At 41.4% G+C, this 22,438-nt stretch overlaps 1 protein-coding gene across 3 annotated transcripts in view; it reads right to left on the minus strand.

The window, feature by feature from the left end:
• Positions 1-22,438, minus strand: part of ARFGEF3 (ARFGEF family member 3) — a 402,727-nt gene that overhangs the window by 175,932 nt on the left and 204,357 nt on the right. For 2 of the 3 annotated variants that reach the window (XM_069234333.1, XM_069234332.1), the window contains exons 10-13: positions 21,324-21,648; positions 18,114-18,226; positions 15,221-16,137; positions 14,868-14,921 (exon numbers count right to left, since the gene is read on the minus strand). In XM_069234333.1, the coding sequence (XP_069090434.1) occupies positions 14,868-14,921; positions 15,221-16,137; positions 18,114-18,226; positions 21,324-21,648 (1,409 nt within the window). The remainder of the gene's footprint in view (positions 1-14,867; positions 14,922-15,220; positions 16,138-18,113; positions 18,227-21,323; positions 21,649-22,438) is intronic. The other variant, XM_069234334.1, reaches the window with a different exon arrangement.

Here is a 22,438-nt window from a genome sequence, read left to right on the forward strand (position 1 = left end):
AACTATCACCAGGTCCATGCATGTGGCATAATATCCAATCATATTCCTTCATAAAGTATCACTATTGTAGCAGAATGTTTGGTGGGCTGGATTGCATTGGTGCTGTTGTTCTTCACCCCGGCTCACCGTTTCCAGGGAAATAAAGAAGAGAAATAGGCAGCAGTGTCATGGCCCTGCCCAACAAAGAGCCCTATAGCAAGAGAGCGTAAACTAGCAGCAGAACAGTAGGTAAGAAAAGGTGGGAGTAGGAAAGCATATGTGTTTGTACTAGCATAAGCAAACGTGGTGATGTGCATAGGAAGGTGGTGTTGTGCATATGAATGTGGTACCTGATGGTGAAGGGAAATCAGTAACTCACTACCTCATTCTTAGTCAACGAGTTTTGACCTTTGCCACTAAGGTCAAGAGGGTTGCATCAGGAATATATGATCACTATGTGTGTCATGTCCGTGGTCTTGGTGTACAGTCAACACATAAACCAACAAAACAAAATAGAACAAACAAAATCATGCAAAGATACTCACTATCTAGAGTCAGGGCTCCCCTTGTACTGGAGGCCAAGAGATCTCCTAAGAAAGGAGAGAGAACATGTCCCTGTAGTCACACATGACGAGTAAGAAGAAGGAGAGACGCAAATGACAGAGACACCAATCCCATGATGAATGTGTGACAATGGGGATATGTTCTCTCTTATGAAGTCTCTCATCCTTGAGGACAGGGAAACCCCTGAGACCGGATATCGAGCATGTATCTTTTCATGCTCTTATTGGTTTTGTTTTGTTGGTTTTTGTGTCAACTATACACTAAGGCCACTGGAATATTATGCACATTGGGATCATATATTTCTGATCAAAGTCTGTTGTTGACTTCAGAAGCAAATAAAAAGGCTGAAACCTGTTGAATAATTAGGATGGTAGAACATTACTTTTCTATCCCATCCTTATATTTTTAATCTTGTCTGCAAAAAAAAAGGCAATAAGTATTGAGCTTTTCAGGATAATTTTATTTCTAGCAACAGTTACCTCAGATCCCTCTCACGCAATATTAAGTGCTCCCATCTGTGTGGTTGAGCCTATCATGGCAGAACTGATGTCCGTCTGGAAAGCCCAATGATGAAGCAAGCCACTCAATGGGGGTGCAAGCTGTTTTCCCTCAAACAAATATAAATTGTGATTTGAATATAAATATCCTATCAAGCCTCATATTTAGGGGGCTCTAGATGCTTATCTGTACTGTTGTGGGACAATGGTTGAACTTAACCAAAGGAAACTATGCAGGGACAAGTGAGGCTGTCCAGGAGTGTATGGAAGTTGTTCCTGAGCATGTCTGGCTCTGCTTGGGAATGTGAGTGAGTTCCTGGGTATTTTAGTTGATACCTCAGCATATGTCAGTTGCTCCCAGGCAATGAGGCTGTATGTGTGAATATGCATGTGTAACACTGTATATGAGGTAGAAGCTAGCTGCAGGGTGTATGAATCTTGGCATAAAATAGTTGAAGCTTTCCATCCGACACAGAATTAACATATCAACCTCACATGGGTGTTTGAGGCGCTTCCTATAATATGACAGCAGTGCCAGAGTATATGAGGCATTACTTAGCATGCATGTCAGTACTTGAATTGTCAGTCTATTCTCAAGCTGGTTTATTTGCACCTGAATGCATACAAGTCCCATCCCCGCACTTATGAGGCTATTGCTGAATGTGGAAAACGGTTCCTGACACACAATGGCAGTCATATAGAGCAGTTGCTTTCCCAGGCATATAAAGAAGCATTCCTACAGCTGCACTTACACACTTCCCAAACTTACAAGCTGCTGCAGCAATTAGGAACATGGCATGGCAGCCAGTATTTGGGGACAAAATGACAAGCTAATATCCTGAAGCAAATAGAGAACATATTCAGTGTATTTCAGGCATATTACTGAATGTTTCTTCATGCTCATTTGAGATCCCTGATTGCTAAACTTTGTACATAATGTATTTGGTGCTGAATGACACCATTGTTGTCACCATGTGGGTTACCAGATAATTTCTGAAGAGGCATTTCATGAAATGTATCTTGATGAATATTATGACCTCTTTAGAACAACTCAAAAACACCAACCGCTAAAGATGACACCCTCATCCAGCGCAGTCCAAAACCTTTCCATATAAGCCCTACTTAGACTAGGCAAACACCAGGTACAAACTCTAGCACCCCATGCAAAAATACACTAGCTAATTGGAAACCATTACACATCACTATTTTGTCTCCTGATCCTACCCTGTGGCGGGCCCTACTGTGAGAGGTCACCTTCTCAGGTGCAGTACTGAATGTTTCTTCAGCACCCCGCATGATACCATCACGTAGTGCTCTTTGCATTTTCTATGTATCATCGAAACAATGTGTTCCAAAGAGTAAGCTATTGTCCTCAATGACCTACCACTGCCAAATTATAACATACTGGGTGAAACAGAAACACTGGTACATTTAACAGGGAAGCACTCTTCTTGCCAGATAGTACCAACTACAAGGGGCTTGCACAGCTAAGCCTTGCCTCCTTTAAGCAAATTCTGGTCAAAATGCAAGATGAATCTCGCTATCTCATTCACAACAATCATCTTCTTTTCTCTGATGCATCAGGTATCTTTTCAAAGAGAGTTCAGTGTTCTAAAGCAGTACCTGCTATCAACCTCAAAACATAGCAATTATTGATATGGACAGGCTAGTTTTCAAGGCGCCTGTCCAGCAACTCTTTATTAAGCTGGCCATAGATTTGATCTACTGTTTTCTCTCAGCTCCAAGTAGTGCACCTCATGCTACGTGACTCATTGGATGAGGCAACCCCTTCATCTTCTTTAAGAGAGCTAACAAGCAGCACTACTGTCCTAATACTAACAACACTTTTGGGTTAGGAAATCCATCCAGGTCTTCTTCCTTTAGTTCCCTCTTATCAGTATCCCTCTCAAACGTGCCTTCAATTAATATACTTTGCTCTTTGAAATAGGGTACATCAATCTCTGGACCTATTAACCTTTTTAAAATGCAGTAGACCTAAACTCAGCAAACTGAAGGTCAACAAATGGCTCAAAGGCAACCACCATACTCTGAGATGCAAAATGAGAACCACCATAAGGTTTCTAGAGGAGCCCACAGTCTGCTCCGATCTCACAGCCTGCCATATGCACAACCAAGGTCATAGGCTAACTGATCTAAAATTCAACACAGCATATTTTTACAGCAGAATTACGAAGCTGATGATTCATACAAGGAATTGTTATGCATATCTAGTGAGCTCACAGTACCTGCTCGTTACCTTGATTACACCTCTATTGTAACGAACACTCTGTTGTAATGGGAATTTCAATAATTCAACACTTCCAGGAGAAAACTGTATTCCCCTGGGCCAATCCATCAACCAACTTCTCCTTTATTTATAGCTACCAGGCTTTTTTCAGACTTCTGTGATAGCTCTCCCTCAGTTTTCACTTCATTCTTCAATTGTACACTGCTAAGAGTCTAGACATAGAAGTGACGCTGGATCTCTCTGCTTTCACCACAATCCTTACTTAACTCATCAGCAAGTCACTTCAAGAGCATTATCTCATCCAAATCTGTCACGGTTTCGGGCGGGTCTGATCAGGACTTCGGTTGGGACACCCCTTGAGGTCACCGAATATCCTAAAGAGGTAGTACACTGGGGCAGAGGAGCAGCTAAAGGCATACACGGAAAGGACAGCTATGGATAGGCACAGGAAACAGGAAAGTAAAAGCAGAGCAACCTTTGTGTGAACAAACAGGAAACGGATTACCAGTGGACAAACACGCTGGGGTTGTACACAGAGTAAGGCGCAGAACCTCCCACAGTGACAGGGAATCTCAATGCCTCTGTGCAGTTTGCTCTTACAGATAGTCACCCTGCCAGCCCCATAGAAAGGAGGCAGCAGAAGTGATTCTGTCTCTGGACCCTAGAGCACAAACAAGGATAGTACTTACATACACAGAACACGCTCTTGTGGGTCCAGCTAGAAACACAGTGGCGATTCCTGAGAAAACAGCAATAGCACACTGTCACTGTTAGGCACGAAATACAACGTATAACACTGGACAAGGATGGGGCTGGAATTGCCTCCTGGAAACCAGGAGCCAACCCCAGTACACAGGAGGACACGTATACACTGGTGAAGACTGATAGAACACTTACCAGACACAAAGAACCAAGAAGAAACAGAAACAGAAGGGAACAAACAAAGAGGCAGAGGCAAGAACTAGGAACAGGCTCAGGCTGAAGCAAAGGCGGGTCTAGTACTTGAAAACAGGGCGCAAACTTCTGGCTGGGACAGACAGAGACAGGACTGGGAAACTGAGAACAGGCTCTGGCTGGAACAGGCAAGGACAGGACTGGAATACAGGGAGTAGGAAATGAGCAGTAAACAGGACTGGGAAACAGAGAGGAGGTTCAGGCTGAAACAAGGCAGGAGCAGGGCAGAGAAACAGGGAGCAGGCTTTGGAAGAAACAAACAGGTACAAGGCTAAGAAGTAGGGACCAGACTCTGGCTGGAACAATCAGGAGCAGGGCAGAGAAACAGGAAACAGGATCAGGCTGGAACAGAACAGGAACAAAACTGGAACACCATCCGACAAGGGGTCTGTAACACAAAGGAATTGAAGTCCGATGCACGACGGGGAGCTTGAGGAAATGGCTGCTTATAAGCAGTTCCAAGCTGGGCTGCACAGGAGTGGTCACAGGTGTGTGTAATTTCGGACACTTGCAAGTCCTGGAGGAGAGGATCCAGTGAAAAGGAGCAACTGGACTTCTCCCATTGAAAACAATGGAAAACAGAATCCGGGTTTTCATGACTACCAAGCTGTGCATTATGGGATTTGCAGTCCCAAGAAGCAAATGTAGTCCTACACAAGTGTACCATGGAGAAAAGAGAAACAAACAGGAGTCAGCAAGGGACTCTAGATAGGTGTTCAAGGTGATTCCCAGGCTTCTGACAGTCCCCTTACAGCGCCCACTGGAAATGGGACGACCGAGTCGTAACAAAATCCAACGATACCGTCATCACCCAGTCATTAAAAAGCCCTGTCCTGACAGAGGGCTTCTATCGAACTTCAGGTGTAACTTTGGCACGCACTGTAGAGCCAAAGAACTAGCAAGTGTGGTTGATATGCAAATATTTGTCTACTCAAATCGAATGGGCTATTCAGTGATTACAAATCTTACTTCCTATGTCATTGTGGTACTGAAACTACTCTCCGGGTTATCCGAGAAGAGCTGCTACAGATCAGAGAACAGGACATTGATCATGCAGTATTTATATCTAGCCTTCAATACAGTTAACTCTTGTGTCCTCCATCAGTGCAGGAAAGACTTCATGGATGTTGATGGAACATCTCTCTAATGTTGTACGTACTTTATTGCCCATTACATTCACTAAGTGATGCTTCGTTCTCAACATCAAAGGGAAAATGTAGGGAGCGACAAGGCTCTCCCCATCTGCAACCCATATCAACACCTGGATGGTAGGATTTGCACAAATACTCTGCTGATCCTAGATTGGCCTCCAGGTGTATGTCAACAATACTCAAATCTCAGTGTCTTTCTGGTTGCTCTGTACACAAATAGGACATTGCAAGTGAACTTGCAGTCAGCCTGAATGCTTCCAAGGTTCGAAGTCACCCTCCTAGATCTAAACTATTTAACTAACCTTACTTCGTCATTCTGCTTATTCAGGGATAAATTTGGGGATAAACCCAATAACACACATCTTAAAACAAGTTACAGCATACATAAAAACTTGCACAAGAGAATGTTCAAATGTACAAAACAATCAATTAATACGGAATACATTCACCTCATAATGCTAAAAATAAGTAATCCTAAAGTTCTATCCTGTACTTTTTCTCTTCACCCACACACAGTATAAAAAATTACTTAAGCAGCACACTATTAAAGGTGAGGTGTCACTGTGCAGTATTCTTAAAGCCTGCATGAAGTTTGCAGAACTCAAAGGGCGGCATAGTGGGAGTATACATATCTTTCAGGAAGCGTGATAAGTAGAACAGAAGAACGGTACTTAGACAATGGTTTATTTGACCCCTCTCGTGGCACGTTACACAAGCTTTACTGGGAGAGGATGACATACCTCACTTGCATGTAAAATTCCTAGCTAAAATACCAACTGATCTTAGTTATGGCTTCACCCCAGACCATTAAAATACATTTCTGTAACTTTGGGAAAACCTTTTAAATCCATCTTATCTTTTATGTAAGAAGTGACAGTGATCACAAAGACTTTTGTCTACCACATAGGACCTTCCCCACCCTACAGCTGCATCACAAGAATGTACTACTACTATGTGCAGTTGTCATGCCCACACTTAACTCTGTATCAATGTAAGGCTCTGGGCTACAAACCCCAAAATCTTGCAGCCAGACAAAACTAAAACACTCATGTCGTCCCTTGTGTAAAGAGTTTGGGCCATATCACCCAGCCCTTGAATATCATATATGGCTTCAGACAAAATAATGTGCTGACATTGGAATCCTTTTTCTGACCCACAAACCTTTTTAAGGCCATACACACTGACCACATAGCTTAAATCAACCTGCCAAAACCTGATGTTTGTGTTCCATCCAGAGTTCATCCTTTTTGGGGGCGATCCCTACACTTTCATAGGTCATACCCTTGGATCTATCTCCTAATGCATCTTCACTGAATTTTCTGATCTTCTGAGAAACATTGAAGACCCATCTATGCCAGTCTGCATGTATTGGATCCTTGAAATATTAACCACTAGGCATATGGATCCTAAATCTCTATAACTTGAACAGGAGCTATGCTATGGGATGATGTACCTTGAGGGCTCAAGATTGTGAGAGCAGCGAAAATTCTCAATTTTCTATCCTGTCTCTCCAAGCAGATTCCATTCTTACAATACAGTTGAGAATCTAAAATCTACTTGGACGAGAAGAACTGAAAAATTAAAGGAAATTGAGGCTGTAGGGAGAGGATTTTATAAATGTGGAAAAATTATAGGAGACCATAAGGAATTGCATACACAGATATCCAAATTACCAATAAAACCAATTAGTTTCCAACCAATTCCTTTAGTAAAGAGCTATAAAACATTGTTTAAAAAAAATATTGTTAGGGAGGGACCTCCATAGGGATTAATATAAGTACAGATCCCAAATTATTTGAATTTTCCTTAGTGCTCATATAGAACAGTCTGTAAAAAGTAATGCCTTTTAGCCAATTTCTTTGAATGACTGTCTATTAAGAAGCAAGCTTTGACCGCAATTTTTAAGATTTTTTTTTGGGGGGGGGAGAAACCTTTGGAAAATTCCTCAAACACGCCCACTTCCTTCAGTATGGTGCGGTAGTGCATATGTCTCACCTGCCTAACAACTCATAGGCACTAGGGGATATCAGAACTTGATTTTATCAATTATATTTGAACTTGAAAACCAAATAGTATGAAGCTCTCAGGGACTCAAGCATTATTGTAGGTTAATTGTATAAATAGGTACTGCTGTTGTACCCATAACACTTCAAAGGCAACTTGCTTGAGCAGTCAAGGATTTGATCAGAGGTTAGGAACTTAGGTACAAGCATAATAATTACACACTGTAAAATTAATGTCCAGTGAAATATACTACATTTAAAAGTGATAGATCTTCATAAATAAGTGAGAAAAGCAGATCTAAAGTAACTAAGGCCACCAAACAAAACCAGAAGGCCGTACCAAAGATTTAAACTTCATGGAAAATATCTGCACATCCCACTTCTTTCCAGTGGACTTGTTTGTCACATTATTAAATGATTAAATCAATACATTGAATTCAATGTAACCAAGGGAATTACTGATCTTGCTAGGCTGAAATATTATTAATAAAGTTTGTGTTCAAATACAGCAAGCAGGGAGTTGTATGAAAACATTTCACTGGTAGATGATTGTGAGTTCATACAGTTGTTAATACACTAGTCTTGAAGTTGTAGTGGCAACCCTTAAAATAATTTCATTGATACAATGCATCTTTAGGGTTGAAATATACTTAGTGCTGTTAATTCAGCCGGTGTGGTTTCAAGCAAAATAGCTCAGTTTGCCTTAGCCAGTGCTCCAGCAACCCAAATAAGAACTAAATACCAATTCCCAGATTCAGAGGGGGCTACTGGCTGGCATATTGTAAACTGGGATGGGTCTCTAGTTTTTTGGTGTCTTATTAATAAGCATACAAGAGAATATAAAGTATATAGATGCTGAAAAAATGGGAACCAGACATATCCTGAAGACACCTATCTTAGCATAGTCTGTTCTAAAGACACTATGGGGGAGGTTATAGCTGTAGAGATTTGGGGGGTCATTACGACCCTGGCGGACGGCGGAGAAGCAGCGGTAAGACCGCCAACAGGCTGCCGGTCTAATTTTTGCAATTATGACCATGGCGGTTACCGCCATGGTCATCTGCCGCTTCTCCGTTCCGCCCACCAGTGCGGAGACGACCGCTGGGCTGGAGACCTGGGTCTTCAGCCCGGCGGTCGTCACTATACCGCCTGCGGTATTTGGACCCGGCTGACCGCCATGGATTTCATGCGGTTTGGAACCGCCATGAAATCCATGGCGGTAAGCACTATCAGTGCCAGGGAATTCCTTCCCTGGCACTGATAGGGGTCTCCCCCACCCCCCTACCCGACACCCTCCCCTACACCCCCCAACACCCCTGCCACCCCCCAAAGGTGGCAGGATCCCCCTCCCCACCCCAACATCACATCACTCATTCACACACGACACGCACGCAGGCACCACCAACACACATACACGCACACACACCGACATACATGCCAACATCCACACACAGTCAGACATGCACACCCACATTCAAACATACACGCACACATCCATACAGACATACCTACAGACATACACGCACTCATTCCCAAACACACAACACCCCCGCAAGCATACACGCACTCACACCCCCTCTACATACACACACGCACACCCCCATGCACGCACACAACACACAACACCCATCCAGCCCCCTCCCCTAACGGACGATCGACTTACCTGGTCCGTCCATCCTCCAGGAGAGGACGGGATCCATTGGGGCTGCTCCGCCGACACCACACCGTCAACAGAACACCGCCATGCCGAATCACAGGACGTGATTCGGTGGGCGGTGTTCTGTTGACGTGGCGGTGGAGGTGGAGCAACCTCCACTTCCCTGCCGAACGCGAGTATGGCTGTTGGCGGCTCTCCGTCCGAAAAAGGACGGAAAGCTGCCAACAGTCATAATACGCCGAGCGGAAAACCACCACCACTGGCGGTCTTCAGCACGGCGGTCCCTCGACGGTCTTGACAAAAGACCGCTGAGGTCAAAATGACCCCCTTGGACTGGCACTTCCAGAAGATACCCTCAGTGACATTCAACTTTAGGCTGCTCTGTCATGCTAAAAAAATCAAATTGCAGGGCTCTTGCGGGATTTGGAGCACACACTGGTTCACACCAACTAATTTAGGGTTAAGGTCATCCTGGCATTCAAATGTCGATATCTCCAAAATGTAACAGGTAGATAGATGGTTCAGTCGCTTCTGGAACTGGGAGAACCAGCCTTGCCCATGAGGACACTTGTAAAATACCTCTGGTGAAAAGAGAAGCTCCTTCTATATACTGCGGTATGACAAATCAGCACATGGTCCCACAAAGTAAAATGGTCCGAAAAGCAGCACTGGCTGACTGACCAAGCACATCATTCACAATCAAAGGATGCAACTGCCATTCAGGTTGGGCATTGCCACCTGACTTGGCAACTGTAGTGGCTCCTGAGCAAGCCACTTCCTGGAGTCATTCACCATGAGGTCTCAGTATGCCAAACCCAGATCATAGTTGCTCCTTTCCTAGTAAAAAGTTCAATATCTGGGACAGATGTATATAGCTATTTAGTGGTTGCAAAGCCTCTGATTGGCTAACACATTTGTGACTGCTACAATGGCTTGTACAAATGTATAAAACACAATTTAGTCACAGAATTGCTAAATGGGTTTAGGAAATCATATAGAATCGATATTTGGATGGCGTGTGTTTAGGGCATGCCTTCCAAACATCAATTCTTTATGGTATGTATTAATGTTTTGCAACCACATTTTGGTCACAAATCAGTAATACTTTACTATCTCCTCAAAGGAGGTGATAAGCCATTCTCAAAAGAGAAGGGGGTCCCCAAGCTACTGATTCCCATTTCAGAATGTTTAAAAATATCATTTAAAAAGTAGCCAGACAACTCCCTACTCTTAAAAAATGAAAGTTAAATGTTTCAATTTTTTAACACATCCAATTTTCCTTTAAGGAAAACAGGTTGCATTTCCAAAAAATGCTTTATTGAAAAGCAATCACAGATGTGGTGGTCTACATGTTCTTTCATCTGGGCCCATGTCCTATGGTCAGGGCACAGGGGCATGGCTTTGCGGAGGTTTAGGCATTTTGAAGTCCTGGCACTGGTCCGGTATGTCTCCCAGCTGATGATGCAATACTTGTTTTTGTGTTCTATTTAGAGTGTATGTATGATAATGGAATGTCTATGTGCAATCTTGGGGGTGGGAATCTTGTTGGTGTTCTAAGCCTGGCTGTTGCTGCCAGGTTGGGGTAGCCTGTGAATGCTGTAGTGGAAGCTGTTTAAACCTACTGTACATTTCCCTACTTGACTAGTGTTTCCTTTCAGCTAGCAACAAGAGTGATCTGTCAATGAATACTGATCGATATTGGAAAGGCACAGTTTGGACACACTGAGCAGCAGCACCAGTGGCAGAGTCGTTTTGGAACAAGAAATAGCCCAGGCACCAGAATAAAAGTGTCCCCCAATTGTTGAATTACATAGTTAGAAAACATGCCTTATTTCCAAATTGGGACAGTTTTAAACTTGTAAAGACTAAGAACATAAGTGTTATGCAAGGTATGGAAGATTGCATGGATTTGAGCTTGCTGCAGGCAATGTTGCATTAATATCAGAAAAATCAACAATAAACACCAGCCCAGCAGACCATAAAACAGGCCCACACACAGCCATAAAATGGTCCACACACTGACCTGCCAGCCTAGCCCCTCAGACTCGGCCCCAATTTGCCCTATAGGTCAGTGCGACCCCTGACTACTGAGAAGACCTGGGGACAAGGCTGCTCAGGCACCCAAACAGTTTTAGCTGGTCCTTTACAGACCTCAAGAAATCTTCCCGCCCACTTGTTATGGCACGCCAGATTTTATCAGGGTGAGAGAGCTGGAGCTGGCTAAGAACAGGTGTTCTGTTTATTTAGAAAGTGAATGAGCAATACAGATAGATTTCTTGTCAAATCTGCTGTGCATTCAATGTCAGAGGTCAAATGTCAGTTTATGTCTTCTTAAAATATGCTGATTATTTTATCCTGGGGATTGGTGTTTTGAAAATCCTCTAACTTTGAAGTCAGAGAAAGAGAAGTAAAGTGAACTGACTGCCAATTGTGTTGGGGTACAGAAAGTGTGAAATGAAGGCTGCAGGGTGTATGTTTTTTCTAATACACAACATTTAAATCGCTTATACATGAACTGTACAAATAGTTATAAATATATTTCATCAGTTAGTAAAACCCTTTTTTGTAATTCTGAAGTGCGATGGAAACAAAAGATTTTAATGGGATCAAAACCAACAAGAAACTTTACTTGGGTATGTGCAAAAAGTTATATTTGTTGAAAGCTGATATCCAAACATTATTGTTTGTACCTTAAATCAGTGAGTACCAACCTTTTGACTTATGGGGATCCCCACTTTATCATTACTGGAAGCCAGGGACCCCCACTGAATCATTATTGGGATCCGGGGTCTCCCAAAGAGTCATTACTGGAAGTCAGGAACCCCCTACCTATTATCTTTACAATGCTATCTATTAAAGATATTGGCCTATAACATTTGGGTGAGGCACTGTCGCCCTTTTTAAATATGGGAACAATAGTATACAAGGTCCAAGAACGAGGGATCTTCTGATTCAAGGAGCTATTAAATACGTTGGTGATCAGAGGGCCCCACAAAACAATGTAACATTTTATTAAATCCATTGGGACCCCATCAGGACCTGGGGCTTTCCCGACAGAACATTGCTGTTTTGCATCCTTAACTTTCCCAAAAGAGACTGAAAGGGGCTGGGAGTTCAGCAATCGGGAAACCAAGGAATTGCACATAGTCAGGTTCTCCTCCAGATGGTAAATTGAACTAAAGTGGGAGACCCAATCCAACCTGGGGACATTATTCTGCAGGGGAGGGTTATCAGGCACATAACTTTCCCTAATCATTTTCAAAGTGTCCCAAAAAATCCTACTATGCTTCGTTTTAACAGCTAACTGAAACCATTTCCAATCGTACTCCAATAAGACACAACATTCTTCTTTCAAAGCTTGTTTTCAGTGACAGACATATTTTTCTGAGACATATTTTGAGAAACATAAGTAAATTATGGACATCAGTTTGCATGGGTGTAGTGCAAGAATGCACATGAAATAAGGAAGTAAAATAAAAATTGTTGCAAAAGTGAAATCTATAAGAATTAGGAAAACTACAGAACAAGCTAGCAATTAGTAACTACTGAAATGATAATACATTACAATTAAAACTGTTGTTTGTGAAACATGACAACTGTTTAATTAAAACTCATTCAACCTACTGAGGGGGCTTAATTGCGTAGTTACATTTTGCAGATCTTAGTAAGCTTCTTTGTTTGTTGTTTATGGCTTTAATATGGAACTGCTATACACAAAACTCGGTTAGAAACAGGTTATTCGCTTCTCTGATGTAAACGGAGTGAAAAACGAATTTTGTTTTAATTGCCCTTATGTCTGAGCAATGTAAAAAAATTGACTTTAAAACTGAGAATGCTAATGTGGCAGCTCCACACAGCTACTGGTGGACTAGCTGACCGCCATCTCCCTCTGCAGTCCCAAGGGCGACAGGGCATTGTGGGGCAGCTGCCAACTACCCAGCGCTGTGAGGGTTAGTGCGGACATGTAGTTGACAGGGGATTTCTCTGCGCGGACAGCCACTCATATACAACAGAGAATTTAATATGAGAAAAGATCACTGTAGGGATGATGTTCACCTCAGAGTTCCAAATGAGTCACACAAGATGGCGCATTTGTTCACTGTTGTTGGAAAGGTGAATACCAATGGAGATAATACCACTGCTTCATGCATCTTACACAGTAAAGAACAAATAATGGGTGTTTGATGTGTCCACTAGTACAACAGGCCTCAGTGATTAGACAGAATGGCACTAACGTTGCCACCATTCTTAAGAAAAATTACCAGTCAGGATAGGTGAAAAAGTATTTGTGAAAAGAAATGCTTTTGTAACATGTCCGTTGTCCCTTTGTTTGATCTAACAGTCGTTCTGAAACGAATTAGGCATTTAAAAAATATTTTTAACCGATTTTTTTGGTGAGTTTGCCGTTTTTCTCAACATTTTTAACGGACTTAAAAATACAGCCTCAATCGCTAAAAAAAACATGGCAGGTGGCAAGTCTAAATGGCACCAAATATATAATTGAACTCAATGTCTTAAAAAAGGGGCACGCATGTAACTTCTTGACACACTTGAATACAATTGTTTTATGAAATGTAAAACCATCAAGAGCAGAATACTACATCACTACATAATAATTTTTATTTTTATTTTGCCTAATGAACAATGAAGCCCACTTATGTTGAGTTATAGGCTGTCCGCTGATGTTTAACTATTTGGAATCAAGTAGAATATCTCTTGTATGACCCTACAGCCTATGCCCCATGAGCAAAACTCAGTGAAAGAAAAATGTAGAAAATAAGTTAATTTGGATAAGGTGTTTTGAAAAGCAGTCCAGGCTTTTGTATCGTTGCATTTGAGAACTCCTCTTGCTGGAGCGTGTGTGTGTGGCAAGTGATGCTCATTACGTTGCTGAGCGACTGCCAGTTACCGGTGTGGATGCGGGCAATGCCAAGGAGAAAGCTAAGAACTGTCACACTCCGGTTAAAAAAATGACTAATGCTAATATGCTTCAATGATGGTATATATTTCTGTCTACCGGGGAAATAGCTAGAAGAGCAAATTATGTTCCTATAACCAAAGTCTAATTTCACACTCTGAGTCAATTCTTGTGACCCCAGGAGTGAGATGTGGCACACATCTAAAAAACTAAGGGGAAAATACGGAGTGTCAATATTGTTTGCTTTTGTATGGCACTCCATTTTGAGTCTGCCTCACATTAAGGGGGTGGTGACCCAAAATACTTACTCAAAAGCTGTGTTTTAAGTAAAAATGACATTTTAATAAGCAATACCTCAATGTTATAGTACCTTTGCTGTGGGTGACTCAAAATCAACTAAACCACATGTGAATGTTATGGTGTTGTTCTGAAAATGTGTTGGTATAATTTGGCACCTTTTAGGTTTAGAAAACAATTTATCGAAGCACATTATTTATATTTTGGAATGATCATTTAATGTAATGTGAAAACATTATCTTTATTACTCATTGTAATTTAAAGGCATCACACTTTTACCAGTGTGGTGGCTTAACCTCGTACCCAGGACATAATTTTCCTAATGAATGTGTACAACCCATGTTGGCACTACCATCTGTGTTAAACAAAGAAAGAGTGAGAAAACCTGGCGGCAACATTGGTACTAGGATTGACTATTCAATCAAGAGTCTCAAATGGCTAAAGTCGCAGCCCCTAAAAAACCATCAGGGTTTTAAAGAGGACATAATAGAAAACAAAATGCACTGCCTCCAGGTGGATATAGGAAAGAAACTGTGTGGCAGGAACGGAGCGCAATGCGGAAGGGCTACACTGTGTGTGGTATAGCCTCACTTTTTTACCTGCTAGGGAAGGGTTTCCAGTCTTGTCAATAGATGATTGAGGTACTCCTGGAGCTGGGAACAAAAGAAGGTCGGAAATATGAGTACTTAATAACTACCTGTTGCCATCCAGCCCAAGACTCCTAAGTTGCCTTTAGTTTCTAACACACTCTAAGTCATGTAAAACTGGAACAGGGCAGCATGTGCTTGCCTTTTTAGCGGCATGTATGACCCTCATTACATCCTGCCATTTATGTGCTTTGGTGTTTTGTTGATTGTTTTCCTCACACCAAAAATCTTTCCTTCAAATCCTTGTTGCATAACAGATACAAATAAATCACAGTCATATATAACAGTATACTAAAATACTGTACCTGCTTGCAAACCTGAGCAAAATGTAGAAGCAAAGATCTGGATTGCAGAATCCACCTCCTCCATTCTTTGGAAATTTAATAGTCGAGGAAGAAGTGTCTCAAGGGACTGTACAAACAGTCTTGCACTCTGTTGATCAGCTTCCTGGTGCTTAAGTAGTTTCAAAGAGAGAGCAGCAGTACGTAATGATCTATGACCAGGACAATCTTTGGGTGTCTGGTCTTCATCCGCCAGGGAACAGTTATCAGATCCTATGTCTGAGACATCAGATCTCCCAGAATCCTTTTCTGCAGCCATGGAGTACTGATCGCATGAGTCAAATTCTGTTCTGGAAAGATCTTGGTCATCAACACTGAAATTACTTTCACTGTATCGTGAACCATAGGAACGTGTCCTGCTGTCAACTGAGAGAAAGTTAGTAATGTCTGGATAAACAACAGTGTGACTTCGCTGGACAACGTCGGGCTGGTCTACTGAATCGGACTCTTTGTTCTGATTGTCCCTGCTCTCTTGCCCAGCTGGCGAGCGCAGACCATTCCTCTGAATTTCAAGGTTATCCTCAGGAGTAGTTTGCCCTAGGTCGCCTTCCAATGTTGTTTGGCCTGTGTCTGTAGTGACGCTGATGCTAATATCAGGACTCTTTTCAGTTCCTGACTCCCAAGGGGTGTGCTCAGAGGACAAGATATGTCTCTGCCACCTGAAGTCTGCGTCGTTAATTTCCATGGATTCTCGGCTTGACTCAGCACCATCTCTCAAGTCCTCAAGGCGTCGAAGAAGGTGGTGAATCTGTTCTTCCTTGAGGCCATTACCATGGCTCATTTCATCTAAAGCTCCAAGCAGTGCACACACACAAGACACAGATGTGTAACATGCTTCAATGCCTCCTTTCATACAAGCTTCAGTCATCCCATCCATGATCCTAAAAAAGGAAAAATTGCAAATTCAAATTTATCTTGCAGGATGAACTCATTAGCATTAGATAAAGAATATCTCAAGCACAATGAATTAAAGTCAGAGGTGCTGACCTGAAGATACTAGCATTTATCATAGCTATAATTTGAACAGTAATCAAGACAATCAGTACAGGACATTTCTCAGGCTCTGCAAACTGCTGCTGATTGCACAGATATTGCTCCCCCCATAAATTAGGCTTCAGGTTTGTCTGAGTTATTAATACCCTGAATCTACCAGAGAGTCAGTGAAACATAGCTCATGCTTCTTAAATAGAGTTTAAACAAGGGTTATGCAACCCAAATGTTTTGGTTGTAACTGATCTTTAACATCAACTTCTTGTGAGCACATCCGCAGCTCTGGTGTACTGGTTTCTTTCTGCAGGTCAGTTACTACCTGGTACAGCTCATCTGTCCTGGTCCAGTGTGAACTGCACAATGTAAACTATTAAATTCAATTGTTTAGGAGCAAAGATGCCTTAAGGTGAAAGTTAGCACTTTACAAATAACAATAATAAATAAATAAACACATGGCAGTAAAGAAAGAGGACCCTAGATATATGAAACAGAGTTGACTTGAGATTACTGACAACATCTGGTAAAGTACTGTGTGGCAAGGTGAAAAAGCAATAGATTAAGTTATGCTTACACATTAAATAAGTGAATTGTTGGATGAACCTAAACAGGCTCAGGTAATGTTATTTACATCTGAATAAGTTGCATATTATGAGAGCAGAGTTTAGAAACTCACCCTACATACCCAGGGCTTGGCATGGAGCAGGAACGTGCAACACAAATCCAGATTCGTGCCATATTTTCAGCACTATATAAATGATTTACATGTAAATGTATCTTTTTGTGCACACCCTGAAAATCTTTCACAGATCTAGCCCTCTCATGCCTACACAGACACCTCTAACTAAAAGCGCCACGCCCCTTCGAAAATGCCTTGCAAGATTTAAGAAATGGAGTTGATAAAACACAATGGTATTTGTTTTGCAAATGACAGACCAAGGGCAAGTGTGATCTGCTTTCTTTTACTGTTGTTCTGAAGTCAAACTCATTATGCTTTGGAGGACTCTAAGAAGATAGTGTCCTTTACCATTACTGTGGACTCAACCAGTGTCTGCTGTTAAGATGCCTCACAGAGGAACTAATGCAAGGGGTTGGTGTCTTTCACCATTGTCTATGATTACATGTTAATTGTAAACTAAACTGTAAATGTGAACTGTCACGTCGAAATATGACTTAAAATGTCGACGTGGCTCGTGAAACTACATGACATGAGCAATAGGTCAATGTTCAGCTGAAGCATCTCTAGCTAGCAGCCTAGCTTATTTGCTCTTTCCTATCACAGTTCAAATGCTTAGAACAGAAGGGCTACACAGGAACGTCGTGTAGCCTGCATTATAAAAACTTCTACATGTTGCTGCACTGTTTTCTTCTGCGATACAGTATGTTTAATTTCGATAACAGACAGATGGTTATCCACATCAAAACACAGTGACCTTTATAGGTGACTCTGATGCTGTCTGGCCTCTACTTTAACCAAGGAATGCAGGAGCACTGGGTCACAGTGTAGTGGCGCTTGGTACTGGACCATGCTATAAAAATATCACTAATATATATATATTTTTTAAAAGATTATTACTAGTGTTTTTAAACAGTGTTAGCCCCTGATTTATAGCTTTTAACCCTCTCTTAATAAACATGTTTGTAATTGTTAAACAACACGGCATGCTTTTTATATCTCTACTAACTAACTAACTAACTAGAGGAGGGTCTGAGAAGGAAGTGTCTGTTAAAGACAGTGAATGAACGTTTGTCGATGGACCACACTGGCATTCAAAGAGTCAAGACTCTGCAATGTTGAAGCCACTGAACCTGTTAGATGGCAGTGCCAGAAACCCCACAATCAAACCATTAAATGAGGAAAAGTGCATACAGTTTGAGCAGGTCCAGGTGTGATTTCCTTTTCGAGATGGACCTCTTCCTGGGTTCTTGCTCAAAGGAGCAAGGTCCTGCCAAATCGAAGAGTCGCTGCGGGCTGCCAAGTATCTATAGATAAACACAAATGTACAGAGATTACTGGAAAAGCACACCATGGAACACTTTAAGTTCAGTGGACCAATTCGGTCTAAAAAGAACTTCAAAATTAGGAGGGATTGTCATTCAAAAAAAAGAGAAAGATTTACAGACAGGACATTTGCTGGGACTCAGTCTATAGATTATATTTATCTTGTAGTAATGGGAGCCGCATTGCAGTGTTCGATAAGTGTATGGATGTTGCGTTTAAATTACATCAGGCAGGTAGATAATTCCTATTCAAGCTAACAACTAAAGCCAAGAGGCCAACACTAATTTTGCCACTAACAATATTGTAAACAAAAATACCTAGAGTGCATTTGCCTGCCTCATTTTGTACATGCCTGTATGATACAAATGCTCATGCATGCCACAGAAGTGTAGGGATGCTGTTTAAAAAAAAAGTGTTTTTCGGATACAGTTTGAGTCAACACTTTGCTGTTTCCCTTTCTGGGAACTTAAGTGGTGTGATGAGTTTAGTGTACATACGTGTTTACAAATTACACATTAAAGGAGTGTGACATGATGAGTGCAATTCCCCTCTGCTCTACATTAATCAATTTGCTGAAACTGATCTACCTTTTCTTGATTCTCACAAAGGATTTTGAGATTAAGCCAATAAACAAAGTTTTCTTAGAAAGCATTATACACAATCCAGGGAGATTATAACATGCTTACATTAGTCCTGAGAAAGGATATTACTTGTCAAAAGGTTCATATTTAGTTGACAATATGTCTACTCCTCTAAACTCCTAGACTAAAATACCTATACTTAACATTTAAAAGGACAAATACCATTTGTCAGCCTACCGGATGGACATATCTACTGCCTCAATCCACTGGATTTGCCGATGCAGATTTGATTAAGACAAAAGTGACTGACTATAGCACAATTGCTTCTTTCCTTTTACACTAGCATACTACACTCTGTGCAGTGGCTGTACTTGAGGATGTGACTCTGTATTGCTTTTATCCTTTTATGGTTTAATGGCCAGAAGCATATTGCTGCTCCCCTGTTGTTCTTTTTTTCTTCCATGTCTCATCCATGGAAGAGAAGAGCCAAGTCAGATTTGTGGACCCCTTCTGACCTACTGGTTATAAAGGTCAGGGGCTGCGTAGGGGACACATTACCCTGGTGGTATGGTGAAGGACAAAATGTTTGGATTCTGTGATGCATTCTCTGGGATCAGAAGTCTGACCAATCAGTTTATGGCATACCACCACGTAGGCTTGATTGTAAACCTCTTTGTCATAAACATGAGAATAGGATGTGTCTGGGTGAAGTTAAAGTCTGAACTTACTCTGCGGCAGACAGCTTGCACCAATGAAATGCTTTGTAGAGTGAATGGGCCCTTCTCTTTGGTAGTTATTTCAGCCTGACACCAAGGACACAGTATTTTTTCAGATCTTTTATATACCATTTGATCAAGTTATTATTTTCCTTCTCTCTTTCCACATTGTCAGGTTCTTTAGGTGCCCTCGAGCATTTATACTGCAGCACAAAACCTTTTACAAATACTTAACATATCAAATCAATTGGCTGTCCTCTTTTATACTTTACATGTACAATGTCTGGCATATAGTTAGTGAGTGAGGACACGGGGTAGTGGATACTGTTTTGGAAGAGCAAGATGCATCAGCCTATCTAAACTGCGTCTTATGGGCGTAGGAGCTCAGGCTCATGTGTTGTTTTGTAGATTTCTGTGTGGCACATAAAGACACTGTATTATGTTGTACACCCAACTAAGGGTCATATCTTTGATTTGTTGAATGTATGCATGACTTTCTGTCTAAAGTGTTTTTTGGATGTTGAGTGTTGTTTCTTAGCAGTTAGTGATATTGTGAGCATGGTGGCATCCTACTAAATGCAACAGCTGTGTTGTGTTAGATGTATCTGTGATGTGCTCTTGCATATTATGAAGTTTATTCAGTTGCATTTGAGGTGACAACCACTGCTCTGTGCTAAATTATCCTCCTTAATAGAAAGAATGAACCAATTTTCAGGAAATGTAGCAATGCTCTTCTATCAAATTTTACAAAGACAGTTCAAGCTGCTCAAAAGAGACAGAAATTGATTATCTTCCTATTAATTTCCATTTTGTCATAAGTATAACATTAGGCATTCATCACTAAACCCAACAGGTTCATAATCAACTGGGGTTGCTACAATATAAGCTCTCAATTGTTTTGGTAAAACCTGGTTCAGGATTTCGTGAAGTAGAGCTTCAAACAAACGTACCAAATTTACCACTAAATGCGAGACTTTTGTAGCACCAATTTCAGGCAGTGACAATTTTGGAAATATAGCCATTGAATGAAGTGATGAGTTCAGAAATAGAGAACATATGATGCCAAATCTACACTTTCGAAGACTTTCGAAATTTGACTGGGTAGGATTGCCAAACCCTGGCATTTAACTCTCAAATATATTTTAGACTGTGCTTTACAAATGTTTCCCACGGTTACGTTCTACCTTTTTTTAGCATCACAGGGAGAAAATGATATGGTTCAGATTAGTGTATCACACTAGGAGTGGACAAAACTACTTCACTGAATGGTCATGAAATGGCTATATTAGTGGTGCTACTCGGCCACTACAGAACAGCCTAACAAACTATTCCAGTTGCCTAATAATTAAGCTATGCCCCACAACTTTAACAGACAGAAGAAATTCAGCGTCTTACTCACTGAATCTCTGCACATTATTAATTATAAAAACATAATGAACTTAGTAGGGTAGTGACAATATGAATCTAGATGGATATTTTACAGGATAGCCATAAAATGTTACATACCTTAAATATTGCTTTTTCCAGTGAGTATTATTACCACCCATGATTATCTGACCCATGATCTGTTGTTTCATAGCTTGAGGTTTCAGGGTTGATCTAAAGCGCTATATACACAGTTGCACTGTGTCATTGTCTGCCAATGAGAGGGCACTCACTGCTTCATCCATGACATCAATGTGGCTAGTTTGGGTTCCAAGGTATAGTAAATGACTAGCTTGTGGAGGAGATCACTAATAGAGCCCCCAAAACCAGCTTTTAGTCTGCAACACCTGAATTACCTCTTTCATGATTTTAATGGCTTCCACTCGATGCTGGGGCGGAGGGTACAGCAAAATGCGGTGATATAAAGACTGCAGCACAGGTTTCATAGACTCCACCGACCCCATCAGACGAACCAGCTCAGCAGCAATGTAGTATATGGTGCGTGCTACGGGGCCACTCAGTGCTGGTGCAGTGGAGGAGCATCCCGATCCCCGACCCTGGTCAGAAACCCCTGTGCAGGCAGAGTCAGAATCAAAGCAGACGTTGTTGTGTGCCGAACTGATGGTCTTATCATGGACAGGATTCCCCAGGATCACAATGAGTGCTGGACACAGCTGCTTCCTAAGGAAACAATAGCAGCAGTGACAGAAAGAGCAGTTAGGGTTGGGGCAAACCATAAACCTCAGCAAAACACAAATCTCAAAGCAAGACCTTTCTTCGTTGCTAGATAACCAACACAATATTCTGGTACATAGATATGGGACTCAGATTAAGATTACTACATAAACCTAGACCTCAGCAAATACAAGCATTTACCATACACCAACACGTCCTAAAAACAACAAGACATCTGTCAATTCCATTCACAGCATAAATTGATGGTAAATACAAATATATTTGTGCATTTAATTGAAAGCTTACAATTTAAAAAATAATAAGTATGGTTTTGCTTCTCTAAAGCAGCAAGGCAAGTGTGGGCTGTATCATAAGGGCCTTCTTTGCTCGCACAGGCTCGCACACTCGCTATCTGTCTGTGTACTCGTTTTTTTTAAAGAGGGAGCCGCCACTTTTCCTGAGCATTACAGAAAAAGGCCAAAATAATAAAGTGAGTCACTGATTCAGGGGTTAAATTATCACAATCAGTCTACAGTAAAAAAAAAAAAAACTTGCCAAAGAGCTCAGGATCCACTGCATGCATAGAGGGCATGATTCCAGTTGGCTAGCTACAGTCCATTAGTCCACACTTCAACATCATATTAGTTACTAAAGTACATACATGTACTTAAATAGAGCAAACCAACCTCTAAAGCAACAGTGTAGAGTGATAAAGAGGGTTTGAAATGAGCGCTGTTAACTTATTTGAAGGTTAAGGGGGGTTACTGGTGAATAATTCACGGATTGCCAGAAATCT

Source organism: Pleurodeles waltl, chromosome 5, assembly GCF_031143425.1.
Source record: "Pleurodeles waltl isolate 20211129_DDA chromosome 5, aPleWal1.hap1.20221129, whole genome shotgun sequence".
NCBI lineage: Eukaryota > Metazoa > Chordata > Amphibia > Caudata > Salamandridae > Pleurodeles > Pleurodeles waltl.